At 50.3% G+C, this 26,107-nt stretch overlaps 1 protein-coding gene across 1 annotated transcript; it reads left to right on the top strand.

Moving 5' to 3' along the window:
- The first annotated feature begins 20,862 nt into the window (after positions 1 to 20,862).
- On the top strand, positions 20,863 to 25,841 carry LOC119564244 (phospholipase A2 inhibitor and Ly6/PLAUR domain-containing protein-like). The gene is made up of 4 exons (XM_037883532.1): positions 20,863 to 20,911; positions 22,899 to 23,051; positions 23,312 to 23,461; positions 25,591 to 25,841. The coding sequence occupies exons 1-4, from the start codon at positions 20,863 to 20,865 to the stop codon at positions 25,839 to 25,841; spliced, it is 603 nt and encodes a 200-aa protein (XP_037739460.1).
- Positions 25,842 to 26,107: the final 266 nt, after the last annotated feature.

Here is a 26,107-nt window from a genome sequence, read left to right as displayed (position 1 = left end):
CATGCAAACACAACTCCAGTTCCTCAGCGGCCACCGCCACACCCAGCCCTGAGAAAACTGTGAGCGAAAACACACACATTGACAAACCCAGAGCACGCACTCTAGGGGCTCTGAATGTGCACAGAAACACACACATTCACGGACCCGGAGCAGGCGCTCTAGGGGTTGTGAATAAAAAACCAAGGATTGATAAGCCATTCTCCCAAAACCATAAGCTTGTCACAGATCCCCCATATTCTAGTATTTTGGAAGAGTTTGATGCTTCATTCAGAAAACTGATGGACGCTGTATCCTCGGGGGGGTCTAAAACAACGGCATTCTCAAAAGATTTGGAAAAAATACGATGCTTTGTTCAGAAAACTGATGGACATTGAATCCTCAGGGGGCCTAAAAGAAAGGGGGTTTGGAAAGGGTGGCTCTGATCAGGCATGATTAGGTGTGGAAAGGGGTACCCTCAAGGGTGCACGTCAGCTCATGTGTAAACAAAAGGGCGGACAGCGCTTGGGGGATAAACAGATGGCTGCCAAAAAGTTCCAGGCCAGGGTCGCTGTAAAAATTTTAAAAAGGGCTAAAGAGGTAATGAGGAAAAAAACCCAAAAAGATGAGAGCCTCCGGTAGGGGGCATCAACTGGCATGTCTGAAAATGGGGAGGGGAAATCAGACTCTGGTTTAGAAAATTCCCCAGAGGGCTCTCTAGACGGGGCCCCATCTACTCCCAATGACCCTCACGGAGGCGTCTCAGAGTCTGACTCTCCATTAGTGTGGGATGTAGAAGATGCCACTGATGGTTCCATAGAGGAACCCCCAAGTAACCCTGAAAATGCAGAGGTGTATATGGAGAGAGTGAGAAGTTGGCAACTTGAATTACCTAGATTTGGGGGGTCGGTGTATTGTGAGGAGTTTCGTTTTGTCAATCTTGACCAAATAAATTCAGCTCAACAGGTTGTTGAAGCCATACACAGAGGGACACAGCTAGTTCTTGATGACATTAATGGTAGGGTAGGCCCTGATGATTCTGTACAGTTACGTTTAGAGAGCCGTCATTGAACTGACCCTTTGTTTTCAGTCAGAAGAAGTAGGGATGAGCTGTTCGCTGAGGATTTCTTAAACCAGACCTCAAAGCTGCTACAGAGCAATAGATAATTGTATGTTGATGGGACATTGCACCTCGTTGTGACAGTTGTAAAAAATAGGGGTGGGGGCACTCGTAGAGTTTTAAATTCTATCCTTAGTAGTCAAATTATTCCAAAAAAGAGACAATGTTTAGTAGACCTGACTTACACTGGTACCAATTTCTATGTTTTGCGGGTGGGCTCTTGGCCGTCATGGCCGGTCATAAACCTACGGATGCGGAATTGTTAGCAGAGGCTAGAAAGTTGCATGAGAAACTGGGGTGGTGAGATCCAAAAAAGGTTCTGCTCAGTGACGTAGCAAAGTTTGAACAGCATTTAGGAGTTAACATACAGGTGGTGCTGTATGCAGTGAAAGGTGGCTGGGTTTTTTTAAAACGGGGGGCCCTGTGTACCCTAAGACTTACTTCATCCTGTTGCACGATGAACATTACTATGGGGTTCTGGATGTGAAAAAGCTGTTCGGAGCAAAAAATTATTGTGAGTTTTGCCGCACGGTGCACAGTCACGCCCACTCTTGCAGGTACCATTGCCACCCCTGCTTGAGTGCAACATGCTCAGACAGCGCGGGGGGGCCGCTGAGGAGTCCTAGCTGTAGATTGTTTTGTCGGTCCAAAGAGTGTTTAGACAGACTTAACGGTGAAATCCTAGCCGATCTTAAACATAAAAAAGAAGCTTACAAGAAGTGGAAGGTTGGACATATGACCAGGGAGGAGTATAAAAATATTGCTCGGGCATGTAGGAATGAAATCAGGAGGGCCAAATCGCACCTGGAGCAGCAGCTAGCAAGAGATGTTAAGAGTAACAAGAAGGGTTTCTTCAGGTATGTTAGCAACAAGAAGAAAGCCAAGGGAAGTGTGGGCCCCTTACTGAATGAGGGAGGCAACCTAGTGACAGAGGATGTGGAAAAAGCTAATGTGCTCAATGCTTTTTTTGCCTCTGTTTTCACTAACAAGGACAGCTCCCAGACTGCTGCGCTGGGCATCACAGCATGGGGAGTAGATGGCCAGCCCTCTGTGGAGAAAGAGGTGGTTAGGGACTATTTAGAAAAGCTGGACGTGCACAAGTCCATGGGTCCGGACGAGTTGCATCCGAGAGTGCTAAAGGAATTGGCGGCTGTGATTGCAGAGCCATTGGCCATTATCTTTGAAAACTCGTGGCGAACGGGGGAAGTCCCGGATGACTGGAAAAAGGCTAATGTAGTGCCCATCTTTAAAAAAGGCAAGAAGGAGGATCCTGGGAACTACAGGCCAGTCAGCCTCACTTCAGTCCCAGGAAAAATCATGGAGCAGGTCCTCAAAGAAACAATCCTGAAGCACTTAGAGGAGAGGAAAGTGATCAGGAACAGTCAGCATGGATTCACCAAGGGAAGGTCATGCCTGACTAATCTAATCGCCTTCTATGATGAGATAACTGGTTCTGTGGATGAAGGGAAAGCAGTGGATGTATTGTTTCTTGACTTTAGCAAAGCTTTTGAGACGGTCTCCAACAGTATTCTTGTCAGCAAGTTAAAGAAGTACGGGCTGGATGAATGCACTATAAGGTGGGTAGAAAGTTGGCTAGATTGTCGGGCTCAACGGGTAGTGATCAATGGCTCCATGTCTAGTTGGCAGCCGGTGTCAAGTGGAGTGCCCCAGGGGTCGGTTCTGGGGCCGGTTTTGTTCAATATCTTCATAAATGATCTGGAGGATGGTGTAGATTGCACTCTCAGCAAATTTGCGGATGATACTAAACTGGGAGGAGTGGTAGATATGCTGGAGGGCAGGGATAGGATACAGAGGGACCTAGACAGATTGGAGGATTGGGCCAAAAGAAATCTGATGAGGTTCAATAAGGATAAGTGCAGGGTCCTGCACTTAGGATGGAAGAACCCAATGCACCGCTACAGACTAGGGACCGAATGGCTAGGCAGCAGTTCTGCGGAAAAGGACCTAGGGGTGAGAGTGGACGACAAGCTGGATATGAGTCAGCAGTGTGCCCTTGTTGCCAAGAAAGCCAATGGCATTTTGGGATGTATAAGTAAGGGCATAGCAAGCAGATCGAGGGACGTGATCGTCCCCCTCTATTCGACACTGGTGAGGCCTCATCTGGAGTACTGTGTCCAGTTTTGGGCCCCACACTACAAGAAGGATGTGGATAAATTGGAAAGAGTCCAGCGAAGGGCAACAAAAATGATTAGACGTCTGAAACACGTGATTTATGAAGAGAGGCTGAGGGAACTGGGATTGTTTAGTCTGCAGAAGAGAAGAATGAGGGGGGATTTGATAGCTACTTTCAACTACCTGAGAGGTCGTTCCAGAGAGGATGGTTCTAGACTATTCTCAGTGGTAGAAGAGGACAGGACAAGGAGTAATGGTCTCAAGTTGCAGTGGGGTAGGTTTAGGTTAGATATTAGGAAAAACTTTTTCACTAGGAGGGTGGTGAAACACTGGAATGCGTTGCCTAGGGAGGTGGTGGAATCTCCTTCCTTAGAAGTTTTTAAGGTCAGGCTTGACAAAGCCCTGGCTGGGATGATTTAATTGGGGATTGGTCCTGCTTTGAGCAGGGGATTGGACTAGATGACCTCCTGAGGTCCCTTCCAACCCTGATATTCTATGATTCTATAAGACATGTCAACAGTGCATCAAAAAAACAAGTTGAATGCCTGTCTAAAACTTTGTGTGATAAGTGTCCGTCATACGTGGACAAGCGGCACCGGTGTAAAGGGAGGTGCTGTAAGCAGGGTCAGGGTTTGATCGTTGGAGATATAGACAGTCACCTCTGTTTTATGGACAGCCTTAGGAAGCCCGAATCCTCAGAAAAGCATATTTTTTATGATTTTGAATGTACGCAGGAGACTGGGTTGCATGTGCCCAATTACATTTTTGCGATGTCCCTAAAGCCAGAACAATCCTGGGAATTGAAGGGTGACGAATGTCTTTCTGTGTTTGTTAAGACTTTTATTGGCAAAGAGTTCCGGGACTACACGTTCCTAGCGCACAGTTCCAAAGGTTATGATGCGTATGTAACCCTTCTGCCAGGCCAAGTGATAGCAGCAAGGGCCGGGTTCAGTACACAGTGGTTCCCTCTCATCAAAGCAAATGGAAAACTGGCTTGAGCCCCCACCCAGTGACCTGGGAAAATCTTACACACCCCCTGGGCGCCTCAAAGAGGCAATACTTCCCCTCTTGCAAGCACAGAGTCTCGGTGTAGCAAAGAATCTTTAATAACATGAGGTAAACGACATCAGCATTAAATTGGGGAAACACCACTACTAGTGTTCATTAACCAAACCACGAGCAAAGACCCACCCCAGCAAATCGGGCCACATCCTTTCCCTCGGGTTCTTGAGTCCCAGAACCCAAATGTCTCTTGAGTCCAGCAATCCACAAATCACCCAAAGTCCAAAAAGTCCAGCCCCAGAGTTCAAAAGTTCATCTGCAGAGTGTTACTCCCCAGTCTGGCTAAAAATGTGCCTGTGTGTGGGGGAAAGAGGTAAGGGGTACCTTACGTGTCCTGAAGCTGACTGCCCCACAGGGCTCTGCTCTGCTCTGCTCTGCTGTCTCACGAATGGCTCCGCTCCGCCACGAACGGCTCTGCTCTGCACAGCTCGCCGTCTCACGAACAGCTCCGCTCTGCACAGCTCACCTCGCCGTCTCACAAAAGCTCCGCCAGCCTATCCACGAACAGCACCACTGCACTCTAGATCTTCCGGCTCCCCACTACTTGACACAGTGCTCAGTGATTTCAGCGCTCAGTGATTCCAGCTCATAGTAGTGGGGGCCTTAGTGCTGGTGCACCATAAGGCCAAAGTGAATTCAGCACAGCACCTGTAGCAAGACTCTTAATAGACCCAAAATTAGCTCTGACATTCCACAGTGGAGAGAGACAGACAGAGGTGCAACTGGTGTTTCAGGCCCTCACAAAGGGGCCCACACCACCAGGTACTAATACCTGTCTCAAGCCTCTCTCCATTCACAGAGTTTTGGAACCCATGTCCCTTGCCTAGCGACTGCTACTTAGTTGATGGTGAGTCCCTCCATCATAAAAAAAAGGCCAAGTACAGTTCCAAGCACAGTTCCCATAATCAGGGTAATAACAATTTATTCTTCCCGCCCCAATAACAGAGACACTGGGGATCCCACAGCAGCCAAAGTGACCATTTGGGCAGCTATGGCCTCATTCTAGGCGGGGTGGGTGGGCCTATGCAAATGAGATCGGCCCCTGAAGTTCTTTTCCACAACTTGCCGCACCTCACCACCAGATGTCAGGGTGGAGCTCATCCTGACTCTGCTTACATCCTCCACCCAGCCGAGAATTTGTCGTACCGACAAATCACACTCCCTTTATACCAACTCATTCTTTTCCTCCAAAGGGCCTCAGAAAGCCCACTTTAGCTTCCACAAGCCTGTGTGCTAAATGTATTGGCTCCTCACTAGCCACCCCAGGTGCATCATAAGTTAACCGTTTTACTGGTCTTATCACCTTGTCTCGTCTATTGAGAATCTCTGTTGCCGAGGTAGGGGGAACATCCTCTTGATTGACAGATGGAGAGGCTTCCTTTGAGTGTCCCTTAGCTACTGGCCTAGGCCCCTGCACTCCTAGTTCTAACGCTGGAGGGTCCAAGGTGCCCAGGACATCCTCTACCTGTGTGTCTCCACTGTCCAATAACCTGTGTGTGTCATCACACGAGGGTCTCATCAGCGGCACAGGGGTGTCAGAAATGGGCCTAAATAATTCCGCCATGGGGTTTAGGGCGGAAGAGGGAAAACTCTCGTTTGGTTCAGCTGATCGAGACTGAAATCTTGTCTCCATCCCAGGATACACCAGGGTTGTGTCTTCCTCCTCAGACTCACTCTCAGATGTGCAGAATAGGGGTAAGTTAGCTGCACGGGGCCCGCTGTCTGTGTTGGATGGCGGCTTTGGTCTAGCACCTCTGTTCTGCCCGGCTGCCCTGTCGTGGCCCATCTCATAAGGGGTGCTTACCAATTCCCCCACAGGGAGCAAAAGGTTTCTATGCACCGTCTTTATTTGCCCTGGACTGTCTTCAGGTTTGATCTTGTAGACTGGCAGATCTCCCAGCTTTTCCATCACCAGGTAAGGTATTGCCTTTCACCTGTCAGCTATCTTGTGTTTGCCAGCAATACCCAAATTTCGCAGCAGGACTCTGTCCCCAGACTGGAGCTCCTGCGAACGCACTCTGGCATCATATCGATGTTTGTCGCGGTCTGCATTCTTCCGAGCCGCAGAGATAGCTAAGTGATAAGCATCCTGCAGCTTTTCTCTTAGTCGGGATACATATTGCTGGTGAGTTTCATAGCTATCTCCATCCTCTGAAACACCAAAGCACAAGTCTGTGGGTAATCTTGGTTCTCGCCCAAACATCAAGAGATATGGGGTGACTCCCGTAGCATCGTTCTTTGTGGCATTGTAAGCATGCACCAGAAATGCGACACACTGGCTCCAGGCAGCCTTCTGCTCGGGTCGCAAAGTTCCCAACATATCTAATAGGGTTCGGTTGAACCTCTCTGGCTGAGGATCACCTTGGGGGTGATAAGGCGTTGTCCTAGACTTTTTAATTCCTGCTATCTTCAGCACCTCCTTCAGAAGGTGACTCTCAAAATCCCGCCCCTGATCAGAGTGTATCCGAGCCGGGAATCCATAGACTGAGAAATATTTGTCCCACAATACTCGAGCGACGGTGGTGGCCCTCTGATCACGTGTGGGATATGCCTGTGCATACCGTGTAAAACGGTCGGTCACTACTAGAATGTTCCCAACATTCCTCCTGTCTACCCCTATAGGCAAGAAATCAATGCACACCAGCTCCAAAGGTTTGCTGCTGGTGATGTTCTTGAGATATGCAGCGCTCGTGGGCAGAGTTTTCCTTTGAACACATCGAGCGCAAGTCTCACATTTCCTGTGAACATCTTCAGCCATTCGGGGCCAATAGAACCTAATCAGTTCCAGGGTCCTCTCCACCCCTAAATGCCCAAAGTCATCATGCAGGGCCCTCATGGCCAGGGCTCTGTACTCTCTTGGCAGCACTAGTTGTGCTCATTGTTTTTGTAAAGGGTCGGTGGTCATTCGGTGTAGCACTCCCTGAATCAGTTTTAGTTTGGTCCATTCTCTCAATAGTAGTTTACCCTCCGGGTTAGGTGGGACAACCGCAGCTGGGCTTCGCCCCTCCCTTTTGGCAAGTAGTGTATCACGAATGTCAATATCTTGCTGCTGGGCTTCTTGCCAGTCAGCTGCATTCAGCATGGGGAAAGGAGATTGGTCCAATGCAATATAGTTCACTGAAGCAGAAGGCATGCATTCAGGGGGCAGGCCCAAAGCTTCTGCAACACATGCAGAGACGGGCTCCACCTTATGAAGAGAGGGAAGAGCATCTTTGCGAGCAGGCTGGCTAACCTAGTGAGGAGGGCTTTAAACTAGGTTCACCGGGGGAAGGAGACCAAAGCCCTGAGGTAAGTGGGAAAGCGGGATACCGGGAGGAAACACAGGCAGGAACGTCTGTGAGGGGAGGGCTCCTGCCTCATACTGAGAATGAGGGGCGATCAGCAGGTTATCTCAAGTGCTTATATACGAATGCACAAAGCCTTGGAAACAAGCAGGGAGAACTGGAGGTCCTGGTGATGTCAAGGAATTATGACGTGATTGGAATAATAGAGACTTGGTGGGATAACTCACATGACTGGAGTACTGTCATGGATGGTTATAAACTGTTCAGGAAGGACAGGCAGGGCAGAAAAGGTGGGGGACTTGCACTGTATGGAAGGGAGCAGTATGACTGCTCAGAGCTCCGGTACGAAACTGCAGAAAAACCTGAGTGTCTCTGGATTAAGTTTAGAAGCATGAGCAACAAGAGTGATGTAGTGGTGGGAGTCTGCTATAGACCACCGGACCAGGGGGATGAGGTGGATGAGGCTTTCTTCCGGCAACTCACAGAAGCTACTAGATCGCACGCCCTGGTTCTCACGGGTGACTTTAATTTTCCTGATATCTGCTGGGAGAGCAATACAGCGGTGCATAGACAATCCAGGAAGTTTTTGGAAAGCGTAGGGGACAATTTCCTGGTGCAAGTGCTAGAGGAACCAACTAGGGGGGGGAGCTTTTCTTGACCTGCTGCTCACAAACCGGGAAGAATTAGAGGGGGAAGCAAAAGTGGATGGGAATCGGGGGGGCAGTGACCATGAGTTGGTTGAGTTCAGGATCCTGACGCAGGGAAGAAAGGTAAGCAGCAGGATACGGACCCTGGACTTCAGGAAAGCAGACTTCGACTCCCTCAGGGAACGGATGGGAAGGATCCCCTGGGGGACTAACATGAAGGGGAAAGGAGTCCAGGAGAGCTGGCTGTATTTCAAGGAATCCCTGTTGAGGTTACAGGGACAAACCATCCCGATGAGTCGAAAGAATAGTAAATATGGCAGGCGACCAGCTTGGCTTAATGGTGAAATCCTAGCGGATCTTAAACATAAAAAAGAAGCTTACAAGAAGTGGAAGATTGGACAAATGACCAGGGAAGAGTATAAAAATATTGCTCGGGCATGTAGGAATGAAATCAGGAGGGCCAAATCGCACCTGGAGCTGCAGCTAGCAAGAGACGTCAAGAGTAACAAGAAAGGTTTCTTCAGGTATGTTGGCAACAAGAAGAAAGTCAAGGAAAGTGTGGGCCCCTTACTGAATGAGGGAGGCAACCTAGTGACAGAGGATGTGGAAATAGCTAATGTACTCAATGCTTTTTTTGCCTCTGCCTTCACGAACAAGGTCAGCTCCCAGACTGCTGCGCTGGGCATCACAGCATGGGGAATAGATGGCCAGCCCTCAGTGGAGAAAGAGGTGGTTAGGGACTATTTAGAAAAGCTGGACGTGCACAAGTCCATGGGGCCGGACGAGTTGCATCCGAGAGTGCTAAAGGAATTGGCGGCTGTGATTGCAGAGCCATTGGCCATTATCTTTGAAAACTCGTGGCGAACGGGGGAAGTCCCGGATGACTGGAAAAAGGCTAATGTAGTGCCAATCTTTAAAAAAGGGAAGAAGGAGGATCCTGGGAACTACAGGCCAGTCAGCCTCACCTCAGTCCCCGGAAAAATCATGGAGCAGGTCCTCAAGGAATCAGTCCTGAAACACTTACATGAGAGGAAAGTGATCAGGAACAGTCAGCATGGATTCACCAAGGGAAGGTCATGCCTAACTAATCTAATCGCCTTCTATGATGAGATTACTGGTTCTGTGGACGAAGGGAAAGCAATGGATGTATTGTTTCTTGACTTTAGCAAGGCTTTCGACACGGTCTCCCACAGTATTCTTGTCAGCAAGTTAAAGAAGTATGGGCTGGATGAATGCACTATAAGGTGGATAGAAAGTTGGCTAGATTGTCGGGCTCAACGGGTAGTGATCAATGGCTCCATGTCTAGTTGGCAGCCGGTGTCAAGTGGAGTGCCCCAGGGGTCGGTCCTGGGGCCGGTTTTATTCAATATCTTCATAAATGATCTGGAGGATGGTGTGGATTGCACTCTCAGCAAATTTGCAGATGATACTAAGCTAGGAGGAGTGGTAGATACGCTGGAGGGCAGGGATAGGATATAGAGGGACCTAGACAAATTGGAGGATTGGGCCAAAAGAAATCTGATGAGGTTCAATAAGGATAAGTGCAGGGTCCTGCACTTCGGACGGAAGAACCCAATGCACAGCTACAGACTAGGGACCGAATGGCTCGGCAGCAGTTCTGCGGAAAAGGACCGAGGGATGACAGTGGACAAGAAGCTGGATATGAGTCAGCAGTGTGCCCTTGTTGCCAAGAAGGCCAATGGCATTTTGGGATGTATAAGTAGGGGCATAGCGAGCAGATCAAGGGACGTGATCGTTCCCCTCTATTTGACCTTGGTGAGGCCTCATCTGGAGTACTGTGTCCAGTTTTGGGCCCCACACTACAAGAAGGATGTGGATAAATTGGAGAGAGTCCAGCGAAGGGCAACAAAAATGATTAGGGGTCTGGAACACATGACTTATGAGGAGAGGCTGAGGGAACTGGGATTGTTTAGTCTGCAGAAGAGAAGAATGAGGGGGGATTTGATAGCTGCTTTCAACTACCTGAGAGGTGGTTCCAGAGAGGATGGTTCTAGACTATTCTCAGTGGTAGAAGAGGACAGGACAAGGAGTAATGGTCTCAAGTTGCAGTGGGGGAGGTTTAGGTTGGATATTAGGAAAAACTTTTTCACCAAGAGGGTGGTGAAGCACTGGAATGCGTTACCTAGGGAGGTGGTGGAATCTCCTTCCTTAGAGGTTTTTAAGGTCAGGCTTGACAAAGCCCTGGCTGGGATGATTTAATTGGGGATTGGTCCTGCTTTGAGCAGGGGGTTGGACTAGATGACCTCCTGAGGTCCCTTCCAACCCTGATATTCTATGATTCTATGATTCTATGATCCCTGAAGGCTCTCACGGGCCTCTGGCTCTCGGCGACTCACACTGCAAATAGCTCTCACTCCATCTGTGGGTATCACAGCAGCTTCTGGAGCCTGCGGACGCCTGGACAATGCATCTGCATCTACATTACTTCTCCCTGATCGGTACTGAATGCTGAACTCATAGCTAGCCAAGGCAGCCACTCATCTCTGCCCTGTAGCATCCAGCTTAGCACTTCATAATACATAAGTCAGTGGATTGTTGTCTGTCCACACCTGGAACTGAGCACCATACAAGTAGTCTCGAAATTTCTCAGTGATGTCCCATTTCAAGGCCAAGAATTCCAGCTTGTGGGTGGGATAGCGAGTTTCACTATCAGACAATCCTCGGGTGGCAAAGGTTACAGGTTTACGTTTGCCTTCCACTTCCTGGTACAGGACTGCTTCCAGACCCTCCAAACTGGCATCAGTATACAGGATAAATGGTTTGTTTGGGTCAGGAAAAACTAGGACTGGAGCATGAGTTAGGCAAGTAATGATTTCTCGAAAAGCCCGTTCACATCTCTCATCCCACCGTGGCCCAAATGGTTCAAAGGGGCCATAGTGTCTCTGCACAGGAGGCTTTGGGGACCTCCCCTTATTCTTGGTCTTAGATTTGTTCTTGCTGGACTGATGTCCCCTGGTAAGATCGTTCAGAGGCTTTACAACCATAGCATAGTTTTTCACAAATCTGCGGTAGTAGCCACTAAATCCAAGAAAGGTCTTGAGTTCTCTGTAGTTACTTGGACGTGGCCATGTAGTGAGTGCTTCTATTGTATCAGGATCAGTACTCACACCCTCTTGGGACACGATGTGACCCACATACTTCACTGAGGTTCTGCAGAACTGGCATTTGTCAACTGAAAGCTTCAGACCATAATCCTCCAACCTATCAAGCACTTTAAGACGTCTTTCTTCATGCTCCTCTAAGGTTCTTCCAAACACAATCAGGTCATCCAAATAAACTAACACTTGCAGTAAATTCATGTCTCCCACAACTTTCTCCATGAGACGTTGAAAGGTGGCAGGTGCTCCAGAAATCCCTTGGGGCATGCGTTCGAACTGATAAAACCCTAATGGGCAGATGAAGGCTGTCTTCTCCTTATCTTCTTCTCCCAGAGGGATCTGGTAGTATCCACTTCGAAGATCCAACACGGAGAACCACTGGCTTCCCAGCAAACAGTCTAAGGCATCTTGGGCTCAAGGCATAGTGTACTGGTCGACCACAGTATGGCTGTTTAGGGTGCGGTAGTCAATACACATCTGGATTTCCCATTCTTTTTACGGACCACCACAATGGGTGAGGTGTATGGGCTGTGGGACTCTGTAATGATGCCATTCGCAGCCAGCTCCTGAAGATGATGTCGCACATCTTCCATCTCAGAGAGAGCAATCTTCCTAGATCTCTCCCTGAAAGGTCGAGAGTCATGTAGTCTGATATTGTGTTCTACTCCCTTTGCACATCCCACATCCCACTCATGCAGTGAGAACACCTTGGATCTTTCACAAAGTTTCTTCCTCAGGCAATCTTTCCACTTCTTGGACACTGGTGAATCTCCAAAGTCAAACTTTGCTGGGTCTATCGTCGGAACTTGAGTTTCACACTGGGGTTTTACAATCGACTCGGGCTCAAAGAGGTCTGCTGTCTTTTGTCCTTGCTTCACAACAACATCATGACTCGTTTCATTAGCAATCAGTATAGTCACCCTTTCCTGGGCGTCAGGAGTAGGGTTATGACTCCACTAAGAACCAGCACTCCTTCAGGGAGCCCTCCCTCGGTCGGCTGCTCTACCACTGCTAATGTTCTCTTACTGCTTTTCAGGCAGGTACTCATGACAATCACCTCCTTTTCTGTCATTGCAGGCACCACTAAGGGGATCGGGCCTGCGTACCTCAATGCTCCCACCGACAAATCAGGCATCACTCTTTTTGTGTCCTCAATTTTTCTGTAGGCTGTGGCACAATGTGTGTGTATCACCAAGGTGTTCAGGTATTGGTCCCCTGCTCGCTGTCTGCAGTAATCTGCAAGTACCTTAAAGAGGCTGAGGTTGGTCCCTATTAGCACGGACACATCAGAGACACCTTTAGGGTCAGGGCATATTAAAGCTGCAGTGTCCACCTCCTGTCTTACCCCAGCGATCTCTTCTGGGAATTTCAGGTGTACGATGACATACCCCCAATACGGGTATTCATCCATGCTGAGGCCACACAGGCCAAGCCCTGTCAAGGGCTGTATAGGCAGATGCGTAAGCATCTGCTGGTAGAAAGACTGGAATATGATAGTCACTTGGGATCCCGTGTCAAGCACTGCTCTACATTCTGTCCCTTCAACCTTTACAGTGACTTCTACTCGAGGTCCTATCAATCCTGGTGGGATTTCGGTGGCATGGTTCTTCGCAGGGGAGCCTACAAAGCCTGCAGGCCTAGGCAGCTCCCTTCGCAGGCCCTGGGGCCGTTTCCCGACTTTCCCCAGGTGGTCCTCAGCTTTTGGTATACTAGCGGGGGATTCTCTGCATTCTGACACCTGGCAGCAATGTGCCCACCCTGGCCACACCGGTAGCAGAAGAAGGATTGCCCTTTCCTGTGTTGCCGGGGTGGGGCAGAGATTCTAAATGTAGTCTTCTGGACCGTGGTAACGGGGGGTTCCTTGTACCCTGAAGTCTTTGCTGAATCGATGGCATTCTCTAGTTCAGCCACTTTCTGTGTCAGGACCTGCACTCGTTGGGTAAGTTCCTCTTGAGGATTCACCATCAGCGCCTTGGGCATTCGTATGGATGTTGTGGCAGTTGCCTGGTGTGGCTGAACCTCCCAAACCTCACCAGCTGCCTGCCTCTCTTCCTCCTCTCGGACCTCTTTTATCAGCCGAGAGTAACCCGGTGGATTGTCTTGGCGCTCCCTTAATCGAAGGTGGAGAAGGATTGGGTTCTGATATTGAATTCCCCTCACAATCTGAGCCAATCTAGTCCGGTCCATTTGCTCAACCGCTACTGCTCCCCTCATGATGGCCCTCTGTAATAATTTCTCCAACTTCCGTACATAGGCAGAAACTTTCTCTCCCTTTTGTTACCTGGCATGGAGGAACTTGCTATAAACATCCTCTGAGCCCTCGGTTCTCCCAAAGGCATGATCAAGGGCCTCTATGAAGTCCTTTACCTTGACCCCAGGGTTACTGAGCTTCAGGGTGCGAATCACATCTAGGGCTGGCCCCCTGAGGCACTCTACTAGTCACCTTCTCTTTTCAGCATCAGGTACTGCCCACTCCTGCAGCATTTCAGTGGTGTGTTCCAGCCAGGGTTCAAATGCTTCCACCCCAGCTTTGGGGTGTGAACCCCAGAAAACAACCTCAGTTTATGATAGGGGCTTGACTTAGGGTGGGGTGGCACAACCTTCTCTAATGCTTGCCCCAAAGCCTTCACCCACTCATCAGGTGATGGAGCAGCCTCCCGGGGTGGGACTCCTGAGTCAAGGTAAAACAGACCCGGCATATCAGTCAAGGTCTTCCCCTCTTTCCCCAAAAAGGCAGACATTTTCTTTAAAAACTCCACTTCAGAGGCAAGGGCTGGTGAGGGCTGGCTCCCAGTAGTTATTACCTTCCACTCACCATCTTCCACTGCTATCGTGCCTGGAACCTGTAGAGGGTCCACAGCCGACGACAGCTCACACAGTACAGCAAAATCTCCGCCCGCCCGCCCGTCCTCCCTCCCCCACCAAACATGCACCCACACCACCAGGTACTAATACCTGTCTCAAGCCTCTCTCAATTCCCAGAGTTTTGGAACCCATGTCCCTTGCCTTGCCAGTGCTACTTAATTGATGGTGAGTCCCTCCATCATAACAAAAGGCCAAGTACAGTTCCAAGCATAGTTCCCATAATCAGGGTAATAACAATTTATTCTTCCTGCCCCAATAACAGAGACACTGGGGATCCCACAACAGCCAAAGTGACCATCTGGGCAGTTATGGCCTCATTCTAGGTGGGGTGGTTGTGCCTATGCAAATGAGATAGGCCCCTGAAGTTTTTTTCCACAACTTGCCACACCTCACCACCAGATGTCAGGAGGGAGCTCATCCTGACTCTGCTAACACGTACTTCAGCTTTAGACAGTTACTGAAGGAAAAGATGTTCATAGAACTGATCACTCAGGGTAGTAAACTCATGTGTGTAGAAGTTAAGGCCCTGGGCATTCATTTTATAGACTCTTTAAACTTCTTGCCCATGAAGCTTAGCAAGCTCCCACAGGCGATGGGGTTTGAAGGTTGCAAAGGGTATTTTCCACATTTTTTTAACACTTTAGAAAATCAAAATTATGTGGGGCCTATGCCTGGTGTGGAGCACTATGGTGTAGAAAGCATGATGCCCAGGGAAAAAGCAGAGTTTCTCGACTGGTATCAAGACCACAGCTCTGAGACTTTTGACATGCAGAAAAAGCTTGCATATTACTGTCAGCAGGATGTAAAAATTTTGAGACAGGCTTGTATGCTATACAGAAAAGAAATGATGAAAATGACGGAGAGGGCGATATAGTAGAGAGAGAACCTGGTAAATTCACCGAGATAAAACGGTGTATAGATCCATTCCGGTACATAACGCTGGCATCTGTCTGCATGGCTATGTACAGGTTTATGTTTTTGGAGCCTAACACGGTAGCTCTTCTCCCTCCAGACAACTATCACAGACAGAAAAAGATATTCAACTCCGTCTATTCAGTGGCTGTTGTATACCTCTCAAAAAGAAATATACAAATACAGCATGCTTTACAGGGTGGGGAAAAAATGTACCTGGTGCCTAGCCGCCAGTTGGAGCAATTAAGGGCTACCCCTCCAGCAGAGGAAATATCAGAACGACCGCAACACGCTTACTGGATGCTGAAATGAAGTCTGTTCTTCAAAGAACTGACTTAGGTGAATATGAAAAGGCTAAACTTTACAGCACCATGCTTCAAAGGTACCTAACGTACGTGAAGCAGAGCGATGTGGATAAAGGAAAAATAAGTCTGTTTCTACCAGAACAGGAACAGAGTGTGACTGCCAAACCCTCAGAAACACCCAAGACCTCAGACTCTGTTGCTCAGGAGGTGTTGGATAACGTGAATAAGCGTTATAAGAAAAATGCATTCGTATTGCTAAATAAGCTGGGCCAGGATAAAAATCTCTCTTCATGGAACGATAAAGGGTCGTTTGTGTACAAGGGCTCTGTGGTTAATGGTTCTAACATGCTCAATTTAGTCAGGGCCATCACCCAGACGTAAGAAAAACACGCAGTGATAGCCGCAGGCGACGGAGCTGGGGTCTTGTAATTGTCTGTTGTGAAACACAATGTTTGTGGCATTTTTGTTTAAAAATTTCATCATGCGTTTAGGAAAGAACACACTGTTTGGGGGATGCCCATATGAATCAAAAAACTCTCCAAGGTTGGTTGGTATCTGTTCACCATCCACATACAAGGCCACAAAATTAATATCGTAATGCTTCAAATGAAAGGGATTTTTTAGTGTAACTTCCGCTAAAGGCATCATTATCCACAAACCCTAGGACAAGCATTTTGGGTAACTGTCCCAAAAACAGGTTCTCCTGGTTACTGACCCCGCTGCCCGCAGGGATGCTAAACACTTTCATTCCCACACGGTCCACAGGGTATTTAGCATGAGCGGTAAGCAGGGCCTCAGAGTGCCCCAGACGAGTGCTCGGGGCCACTCGTACTTTCTTCACCAAAAGGGATGCTGACAGAATGCGCAGTTTAAAACTTTCGGTTCCACTGCCCATTAAACAGAAAGCATCTTTACTGCGCGTCAGTTGAATTTTCACATCCACTCCATTCAACCATCGTTTTTCTTGAAAAAACAGGTCGCTGTGTAGATGACCCGGAAGCTCTACTGTTCCGCGTTGGGCAGTCAGCTTTGCACGCCTCACAAACCCTAGATTCTCGCCATCCGACCCCGTTTCTTCCTGTTGTCGGGCAGGGTCTTTGTAAAAGAGGCCAGCGGAAAATTGTGTGGCCAGGGTGTCGTCGCTGTAATTGAGCACCGATTCTATAAAGGCCCTGTAAGGGTAACAGATGTTGCTTTGGCTGATGAGGCGGTCTCCCAGCGTGACATCCAGCTGACTAAACATAGAGGCCACTGGGTAATTCACCAGGCCCACCTCGGCGTCCGCGGCGAGCTCTGTTCCGTCTCCTTTTCCAATCTTGCAACACAAGTACAGCAGTGTGTTGTTTAAATCCATATAATCTGCTCCATTCCCTGCTAGAAAAACGTCAATGGGGGCAGACTCCGTAACGGCCCACAGAGGTGGCACCTCGATGTAGATGCTTTTCTCCATGCTGGTCTGCGGAGGGGCTCTTTGGAACAAGTCTAGTTCGGATTTGGTGCGCTCTTCAGAACCGCAGTGAACAAAAGCCATGTTGATTCAAATATATCTCTTTTATCAGGCAGCAAGCGTTTCCTCTTTCGCCCCGGCTTCCTCTTGGACTTTCGCTTGTGGCTGACCCTGCGGGTCAAAGCCCTTCTTTTAAAGGGTTTCGGGGGGCCTGTGCATCGTGGGTATGACGCATTTCTCTTTCTCTTCTTCCTCCTTTTAATGTACATCAGCCCCGATCCTTCCTGTGAAGCTGTATTCCCCACCTTCTCCAGAACAGCGCGGGAGACATGACCTACCCATCTTTAGCTATGTTTTGAGCGGCAGTTTTTAAGTGGGGTTTAATAATCTCTAGCCCCCTCCTCAAAAGCGGTACAGCTTTTCGAAAGAGGCTACGGAATATTCCACCCACGCCCGCCCCCTAAGTCACGGGGGCCCCATAATATCCAGGAAGGGCATATTGCGCCTGGGCTTTGTAATAGTTCCTGTAGATGTTGGGGTCGCCGTAATTTTTTAGGATCGCCATAATAGTGTTTTGCTTTTTAGAAAACTCGCTGTCTCCGGGGACGCAGGTGTAGCTTGATGATCACCTTGCCAAAGCGAAATGAGACGCTTCTGTTCTGATCTTCCTTTATTTCAATGGTAACGGTGTCGATGTGGTGTTTACTGACAGGGACGTAATGAGGTTTATCGTAGGTGATGGTGACAAACTCGTTGTTCCTTCCTTGGATGGGGACACAACGTAACGGGAACAGAAAAGTCCCCCACCAATTGATGCTCTACAATATCCGTGTACAGATACAAGGAACTAAAACTTGGGGTGGGGTGGGTGTCACATGACACACCTTGCTTCTGCTTATGTGGCAACCTTGACCCGGAAGTAATACCCCATGGGGGCGGAACTTCGGGTGTGGGTCAAGGGGTGGGGCTAAGGGGTCATTGGGCGGGGTTAGGGTTTGATTGATGGGAGGGCCCTCATACTACTGAGGTTACCTTTAGCTTCTTATCCCTTTACAGGTGAGAGGATTTTTCCTCTGGACAGGAGGGATTGTAAAGGGGTTCACCCTTCCCTTTATATTTATGACAACAGGTGAAAGTGTTTTGCCTCTGGCCACGAGGGATTTTAGAGCACCGGGGACAGAAGGGTGGTTCCCCTTCCCTTTATATTTATGACAGGCCCTTTCTTATATTATTATAAAAATACATAAGTGTCACGGCCACATTGTGACTGACAAAGAGCTTCCTTTCTCATTTCCACCGTGTAATTATAAAATAACTCCACTGGGATATAAATATTGCTCTTACAGGTCAGTGGATAGTACATAGGACTGCACAAACAAGTCATTGTGTCAGGAAATTGTAGCTCGTACTGACTTCACGAGTGCTTTTTATCTGGCCTGTTGTAAAACGAGGCAAATATCAGGATGAGCTGATGTACCCCCAGAAGACCTGTGTCTACCCCTGGGGTACACGGACCCCTGGCTGAGAACCACTGATCTCCACTAATGCACAAGGAAATTGGCCTCAAGACACATTGGCATCACCTGATCAGCCAGTGTCCCATGCAGGGTGTGAAATCTCCCATCTCCGGGCCCACCAGGATGTCATGGGGCAGCCCCAGCTGATCCCCCAGGGGGCAGGTATTTGCCAACCTTTCTGCAGAGAAGGACCTGGGGATTACAGTGGATGAGAAGCTGGCTATGAGTCAGCAGGGTGGCCTTGTTGCCAAGAAGGCCAACGGCATATTAGGCTGCATTAGTAGGAGCGTTGCCAGCAGATGGAGGGAAGTGATTATTCCCCTCTATTCGGCACTGGTGAAGCCACATCTGGAGTACTGGGTCCAGTTTTGAGCCCCCCACTACAGAAGGGATGTGGACAAATTGACAGGAGTCCAGCGGAGGGCAACGAAAATGGTGAGCGGGCTGGGGCATGTGACTTAGGAGGGGAGGCTGAGGGAACTGGGCTTCTTTCACCTGCAGAAGAGAAGAGTGAGGGGGGATTTGATAGCAGCCTTCAACTATCTGAGGGGGGTTCCAAAGAGGGTGGAGCTCGGCTGTTCTCAGTGGTGGCAGGTGACAGAACGAGGAGCAATGGTCTCAAGTTGCAGTGGGGGAGGTCTAGGCTGGAGATCAGGAAACACTATTTCAATAGGAGGGTGGTGAAGCGCTGCATTGGGTTCCCTAGGGAGGGGGTGGAATCTCCATCCTTTGAGGTGTTTAAGGCCCAGCTTGACACAGCCCTGGCTGGGATGAATTCGTTGGGGTGGGTCCTGCTTTGAGCACGGGTTGGACTAGATGACCTCCTGAGCTCTATTCCAACCCTGATCTCCTATGGTTCTCTGATTCTCTGAACCTGCCTACGGTACCCACAGCCAGCTGCTTCATCGCTGCTCTGGTCACTGCAGAAAATGCCCGGCCACCATGTGGGCACCGCAGCCCCTCTGCCTGCTGTCTGCTCTCCTGGTCACAGGGGAGTCCCATCCATCCCCAGGCACAGGGAGCCGGGCACCGATGAGGAGCAGGAAAGGTTTGGAAATCACAGACAATTCTCAGGAGCCAGGAAAACCGTCCCCCACCCTTGTCATCCTGCTTGGAAATGTTCCCCTGCCCCCAGCGCTGAGATTCCAGCCAGGACTCCTGGGATCATTCCCCGGCTCTGGGAGGGAGTGGGGGGTCTCTTCTGGGGTGGATGTACCCCACGCTGGCCCAGGGAGTGCAGGGAGAAAAGGGCCGAGCAGCTGAGAGGGGTTTGAAGATTCCTGGGCACAGGGACTAGCATGAGGGCCGCGCTGAGCTGGGTGAGCCGGGACTGCGCCGTGCTTGGCCAGGAGGGGACACTGTTGCACCATTGCACTGACTCACATGGTCTCATTTCTGGGAGCCAGGACTCCTGGGTTCTACCCCCAAGTCAGGGACGGGGTGGGTCTAGAATAGGCTGGAAGCCAGCACCAATTAGGACTCCTTCGTTAAAAGAACAGGAGTACTTGTGGCACCTTAGAGACTAACAAATTCATATCAATTTGTTAGTCTCTAAGGTGCCACAAGTACTCCCGTTTTTTGGGGGGCAGGGGGGGATACAGACTAACACGGCTGCTACTCTGAAATCTGACTCCTTGGCTGTATTCATGGCTCCGAGTCTGACACTGCCTCTTTCTGCCTCAGTTTCCCTGTTTGTAAGATGGGGATAATGTTCCCTTCCTCCCACCTGGGACCCTGGCAAAGGCAGAAGAAGGCATCTGGAGGTTGAAGTGATGTTTCCAGAGGAAAGCTCTGAAAAAAACCAAAATGGACCAATTTGTTTTCTTTCTTTTGTCCTTCAATTAAAAACTTATGTTCACTGACTGAATTGAAACTCTCCCAAGCTCTGGACAGGAAAGAGTTAAGGATCATGGGATCTCTTCAGCCAGCCCAGAGTTTTTTCATGCATGATGGAGGTGTGAAGCCTTCAGTGGCGAGGGTGAACGATCACCAATCAAATTCTGCAGAAGAGAGTTGACAGGACAGGATGGTCCCCGGCTTTGGAGTCAACACTTTTCTGGTGCTTGCATTTCAGTGTAGAGTATATAGAGCAATATGAACAAGGGGTCGACATTTTAGCTCGTACTGACTTCACTCGTGCCTTAATGTGGCCAGTTGTAAAACGAGGCAAATATCAGGATGAGCTGATGTACCCCCGGAAGACGTGTGTGTACCCCTGGGGTATACGGACCCCTGGCTGAGAACCGCTGATCTCCACTAATGCAAAGGGGAATTGGCCTCAGTACACATTGGCATCACCTGATCAGCCAGTGTCCCATGCAGGGCTGTGAAATCTCCCATCTCCGGGGCCACCAGGATGTCATGGGGCAGCCCCAGCCAATGCCCCAGGGGGCAGGTATTTGCCAACCAGCCTGATAAAACCACAGCCAGATGCTTCCTCGCTGTTCTGCTCACTGCAGCAAACTCCCGGGCACCATGTGGGTGGCTCTGCCTCTCTGCCTGCTGTCCGCTCTCCTGGCCACAGGTGAGTCCCGTCCGTCCCAGGGCACAGGGACCGGGGTGGTGGGGGCGGGAATTCACCTGGGGAACATGCCACTGTCGATGGCGGATTCTGGGGTCAGGATGGAATTTGTGGGTAAAACCAGCGAGAGGAAAACCTGGGGCCATGTCCCCCGGCTGACTCGGGGACAGCAGGGAATGGAGCCTGGGACTCCCACAGCTCACGCTAGGGGCCTGGCCAGCGGATCTGAGTCCGTCTGTCCTTCCTTCTTCTCGTTCCTCCTCCATCTCTCGCCTGGGCTTGGGGTCATCCTGATGAGGAGCAGCACCCCCGTCCACATGTAATCCTGCTTGGAAATGTTCCCCTGCCCCTCAGCACTGAGATTCCTGCCAGGACTCCTGGGTTCATTCCCTGGGTTTGAAAGGGGAATGGGGGTGCAACGGGTGGGGGCTGGGAGCCAGGACTTCTGGGCTCATTCCCCAGCTGTAGAAGAGGGCTGGGGTGTAGTGAGTTTGAGCAGAGACACCTGCAAATCAGGACTCCCGGGTTCTGTCCGTGGCTCTGAAAGAGGAGTGGGGTCTCGTGGGTTAGAGTGGGCTGGGAGTCAAGAGTGAGGACTTCTCGGCTGTCTTCTTGGTTCTAACCCTGAATTGAACACATCTTCTTTCTACCTCAGTTTCCCTATTTCTTTGATAGGGATAATACAACTTTGCTACCTTCTAGGGATATAGAAGGGGGAGGGGAAGGCGTTCTGAAGTTTAATGGATGTTTCCACATGAAAGCTCAAAAAAACCCAAAGTGGGCAAATTTCTTTCTTTCTTTCTTTCTTTCTTAAAAACCTTACGCTCACATCATGAATTAAAGTCCCCCATGCTCTGGAGAGGAAAGAGTTGATCTCCTGGGATCGCTGGCTGGAGGCGCACAGCCAACAATCCAAAGGCTTAACAAGCGTCAATTGTATTCTGAAGAAGAGAATTGGCAGGATCAGCGATGAAAAGTGGGCTGAAGTCGAGTGTGGCTGAGCTGACGTAACTCTGAGAGGCAGAGGCCTGGAGCAGAGAGTTACGGCGCGTGTGTGTGTGTGTGTGTGTGTGTGAAAGGTTCACCGCAAAGCCAGGCAGAAACCCCTCTTCAGAGCAGCGGAATTCTTGTTTTTCTGTCTACACAGACGTGTGGGGTTTGTTCGCAGGCACAAGCTGCACCCCAGATAGCCACGTCAGCAGCTGAGAATGTATTCTAGCCACAGACACTCAGGCAGCAAACAGACTTGTCTGCAGTGTTGAGTCAGATACAAATGACCAGCTAGCAAGATGCCTTTCCCCATCCGGAGAGTTGAATGTAACTGGGCAGAACTGCTGCAAAAGCAGGTGGAATTTCTCCAAGATCTGCCTGCCCACACGTTCAGTGAGGAGGCATTGGTGGTAACAACTCCCACAGCGCCACCTCTTGGTTGCTGGTGGTATTTCGCCCACGGGCACTGCCTGGGGAGGGGTGGGGAGCCGGGGTTTGTACTGAGAAGGGATTTTTCCAACCTCCAGGGAGCGCTCTGCAATGCGAGGTGTGTGCGTCCAAAGAGCTATCGTGCTCCGGCCCCCTGCAGCCCTGCGCCCCCTCGGAAGGGACCTGCGTCACCGTCGTGGCAGAGTTCAGGCTGGGTGAGTGAAAGAAGATTCCTACTCAGTGTAGACACCATTGTCCTCCTGAAGGCAGGGGTCGAACCCAGGAGTCCTGGCTCCCAGCTCCTCCCCCTACTCTAACCAATAGACTCCGCTCCTCTCCAGGAGCAGGGACTGCTCAGTCTGGAATGATAATGTCATAGACGGGGGATGGGATGAGATGGGAATTGCAGTGGGTGGCTGTGGGGCCTGGATCAGACAGAAGAGAGGATTTTATCGGGGGTCGGGGGGAAGATGAGATTAGTTGGGGGTGGGGTGGATGGAACAAAAGGGGAGGATGGAGCAGCTGAGGGTCCATTGGGGAGCACAGAGGTGATTCTCTCTTTCTCTTCCAGTGGAAAACTCCTTCTCCTACACGGGTAAATCGTGCCTGGAGCCCAAGAACTGTGAGCCCGGCCCCTTCTCGCTGACCTACGCACACAATGTCACCATGCGGGTGAACATCGCCTGCTGTGACACTGACGGCTGCAATGCCGGGGCCATCCCAGGTGTGTGTCTGCTGCAAACCTAGAGCCCTGTTCCGGTCACACCTGCCTGGAGAGAACGCAGGACTCCTGGCTCCCAGCCCAACCCCCCCAACTCTAACCGCTAGACCCCACTCCCCTCCCACAGCTGGGGACAGAGCCCAGGAGTCCTGGCTCCCAGCCCCCCTGCTCTAACCACTAGACCCCACTCCCTTCCCTGAGCTGGGATTGAGCCCAGGTGACTCCCCTCCCCTGGCTGACTGTGTGTGTCTGACTGTTCTCAGTGCCAACTGTGAGCTCCATCCCCAACGGCCGGCAGTGCCTGTCGTTCTTCAAAATCTGGGCAGATGGCTGGCAGGAGAAGGAGAAGGAGCTCTTGGCCTGCACCGGCGCCGAGGACCATTGTGTTGAGGAATCTGGGATATTAACACTGGGTAAGTCCTCCAGATGGGGGCGGGGTCTGAACACAGAGTACGAGGTGGAGCCCAGGTGTCCTGGCTCAGTCCCAGCCCCCCTTGCTCTCACCCACTAGACTCCACTCCCCTGGCAGAGTTGCAGAGAGAACCCTGGAGTCCTACTTGCCGAGATGCCAAAGGAGCACCCAAGGAGGATAAGGCCACTGCGGAGAAACTAAATGAATTCTGTGCATCGGTCTTCACGGCTGAGGATGGGAGGGAGATTCCCAAACCTGAGCCATTCTGTTTTGGTGACAAATCTGAGGAACTGTCCCAGATTGAGGAGTCATTACAGGAGTTTTTGCAACAAATTGATAAATTAAACAGTAATAAGTCACCAGGACCAGATGGGATTCACCCAAGAGTTCGGAAGGAACTCAAATGTCAAATTAGAGAACTACTAACTGTGGTTTGTAACCTACCATTTAAATCAGCTTCTGTCCCAAATGGCTGGAGGAGAGCTAATGAATGACAATTTCTGAAAAGGCCTCCAGAGGTGATCCTGGCAACAACAGGCCAATAAGTCTGACTTCAGTACTGGCAAACTCATTGAAACTATAGGAAAGAAGCGAACTGTCAGACACATAGATGACCATAATTTGTTGGGGAAGGGTCAACATGGTTTCCGTAAAGGGAAATCACGCCTCACCAATCTACTAGAATTCTCGGAGGGGGTCAAGAAGCATGTGGACAAGGGGGATCCCATGGATATAGTGTACTTAGATTTTCAGAAAGCCTTTGAAAAGGTCCCTCACCAAAGGCTCTTAAGCAAAATGAGCTGTCATGGGATAAAATCCTCTCCTGGCTCAGTAAGTGGTTAAAAGATGGGGAAAAAAGGGTAGGAAGAAATGGTCAGTTTTCAGAAGGGAGAGAGGTAAATAGTGGGAGTCCCCCAGGGATCTGCACTGGGCCCAGTCCTATTCACCTTATTCCAAAATGTTCTGGAAAAAGGGGTAAATTTTTCCAGAGGTGGCAAAATTTGCAGAAGATACAAACCTACTCAAGATAGTTAAGTCCAAAGCAGACTGTGAAGAGGTACTAAAGGATCTCTCAGAACTGGGTGACTCTGCAACAAAACGGCAGAGGAAATTCAATGTTGATAAATGCAAAGTAATCCACATGGGCAAACGTAATCCCAACTAGACATACACAATGATGGGTTGAATTTACCAGTCAAGAAAGATCTTGGAGTCACTGTGGAGAGTTCTCTGAAATCATCCACTCCATCTGCAGCGGCCGTCAAAAAAGCAAACAGAATGCTGGGAATCATTAAGAAAGGGACAGAGAATAGGACAGAAAAGATCGTGTAGCCTCAACATAAATCCATGGGACGCCCACAGCTTGAACACTGCGTGCGGATGTGGTCGCCCCGTCTCAAAAAAGATCTAGTGGAATTGGAAAAGTTTCAGAGAAGCCCAACCAAAATGATGAGGGGGATGGAACGGCTGCCATATGAGGAGAGATTAATAAGAGTGGGACTTTTGAGCCTGGAAAAGAGACGGCTAGGGGGGGATATGATCGAGGTCTAGAGAAGGTTGAAGGGTGTGGAGGAAGTAAAGAAGGAAGTGTTATTTACTCCTCGTAACATAAGGAGGGGCCACCACAGGCAGCAGGTTTAAAACAAACCAAAGGAAGTACTGCTTCACACAACGCACAGTCAACCTGTGGAACTCATTGCCGGGGGATGTTGTGAAGGCGAAGACTATAACAGGGTTCAAACACAAACTAGAGAAGTTCCTGGAGGACAGGCCCCCCTGTGGCGATAGCCAGGATGGGCAGGGATGGTGGCCCCAGCCTCTGTTTGCCAGGAGCTGGGAATGGGCGACAGAGGATGGATCAGTGGAAGGTTCCCTGTTCTGTTCATTCCCTCTGGGGCACCTGGCATTGGCCAGAGGATACTGGGCTAGATGGACCTTTGGTTTATCCCAGGAGGGCCGTTCCTCTGTTATGTTCTCACGTAATTCCAGCCCCCTGCTCTGAGCACTAGACCCCACTCTGCCTGCAGAGCCGGGTGCAGTCCTGCTGGGAGGGGAGTGGGTGAGAAACCACATGGGGGTCAGGGGAGGGAATTTGGGAGCCCCCGATCATGTCTGTTTCCCCCCATCCAGGTGGCATCACCCTGACGAAGATTACGGCTGGATGTGTCTCCCCTGGCACCTGCGTGAAGAGAGTGGGGGAGAGGAAATACGCCCAGGGCATGGTGGAGATGCTGATCCGGGCCAACTGCTTCCGAGCTCCCAGGGCTGGCGTCCTCCCCTTCTGCTGCGTGCTGGGCTGCAGTGCACCTCCCTTCAGCCGCCACCGTCTGCTGCTTCTCTCTGGGGGGATTGCGGGTTCCTTTTGTGCATTGGCTGAATAAAGCGAGTTGTGGGGAAAGCACCCCCCTTGTTCCTTGTCCCCTGACTGCCCCGTACCGGGCCCCCCACCGCCCCTATCTGTGCACAAGTGATGCTGACAGGAAGAGAACCCGTGAATCCTGGCTCCCAAGCTCCCTGCTCTAACCACTGGACCCCTCTGTCCTTGCAGGGCCAGGGAATGGAACCCAGGAGTCCTGCCAAGACCCCCTCCCCCAAGGCCAGGCCCGTGGCCGGGGGAAAGGCACGGGCTGGCTGAGCTCCCCTGGGG

This window comes from Chelonia mydas, chromosome 24 (assembly GCF_015237465.2).
Source record: "Chelonia mydas isolate rCheMyd1 chromosome 24, rCheMyd1.pri.v2, whole genome shotgun sequence".
Classification (NCBI taxonomy): Eukaryota; Metazoa; Chordata; order Testudines; family Cheloniidae; genus Chelonia; species Chelonia mydas.
The sequence above is the reverse complement of the archived record's forward strand: the minus strand, read 5'-3'. Positions and strand labels throughout refer to the sequence as shown.

Excerpts from the sequence above, each read along its gene's own strand:
- LOC119564244 (XM_037883532.1), top strand. The coding sequence starts at position 20,863 with ATGTGGGTGGCTCTGCCTCTCTGCCTGCTGTCCGCTCTCCTGGCCACA. Across the intron at positions 23,052-23,311 it reads CAATGCCGGGGCCATCCCAG|TGCCAACTGTGAGCTCCATC; the intron begins GTGTGTGTCTGC and ends GACTGTTCTCAG. Across the intron at positions 23,462-25,590 it reads ATCTGGGATATTAACACTGG|GTGGCATCACCCTGACGAAG; the intron begins GTAAGTCCTCCA and ends CCCCCCATCCAG.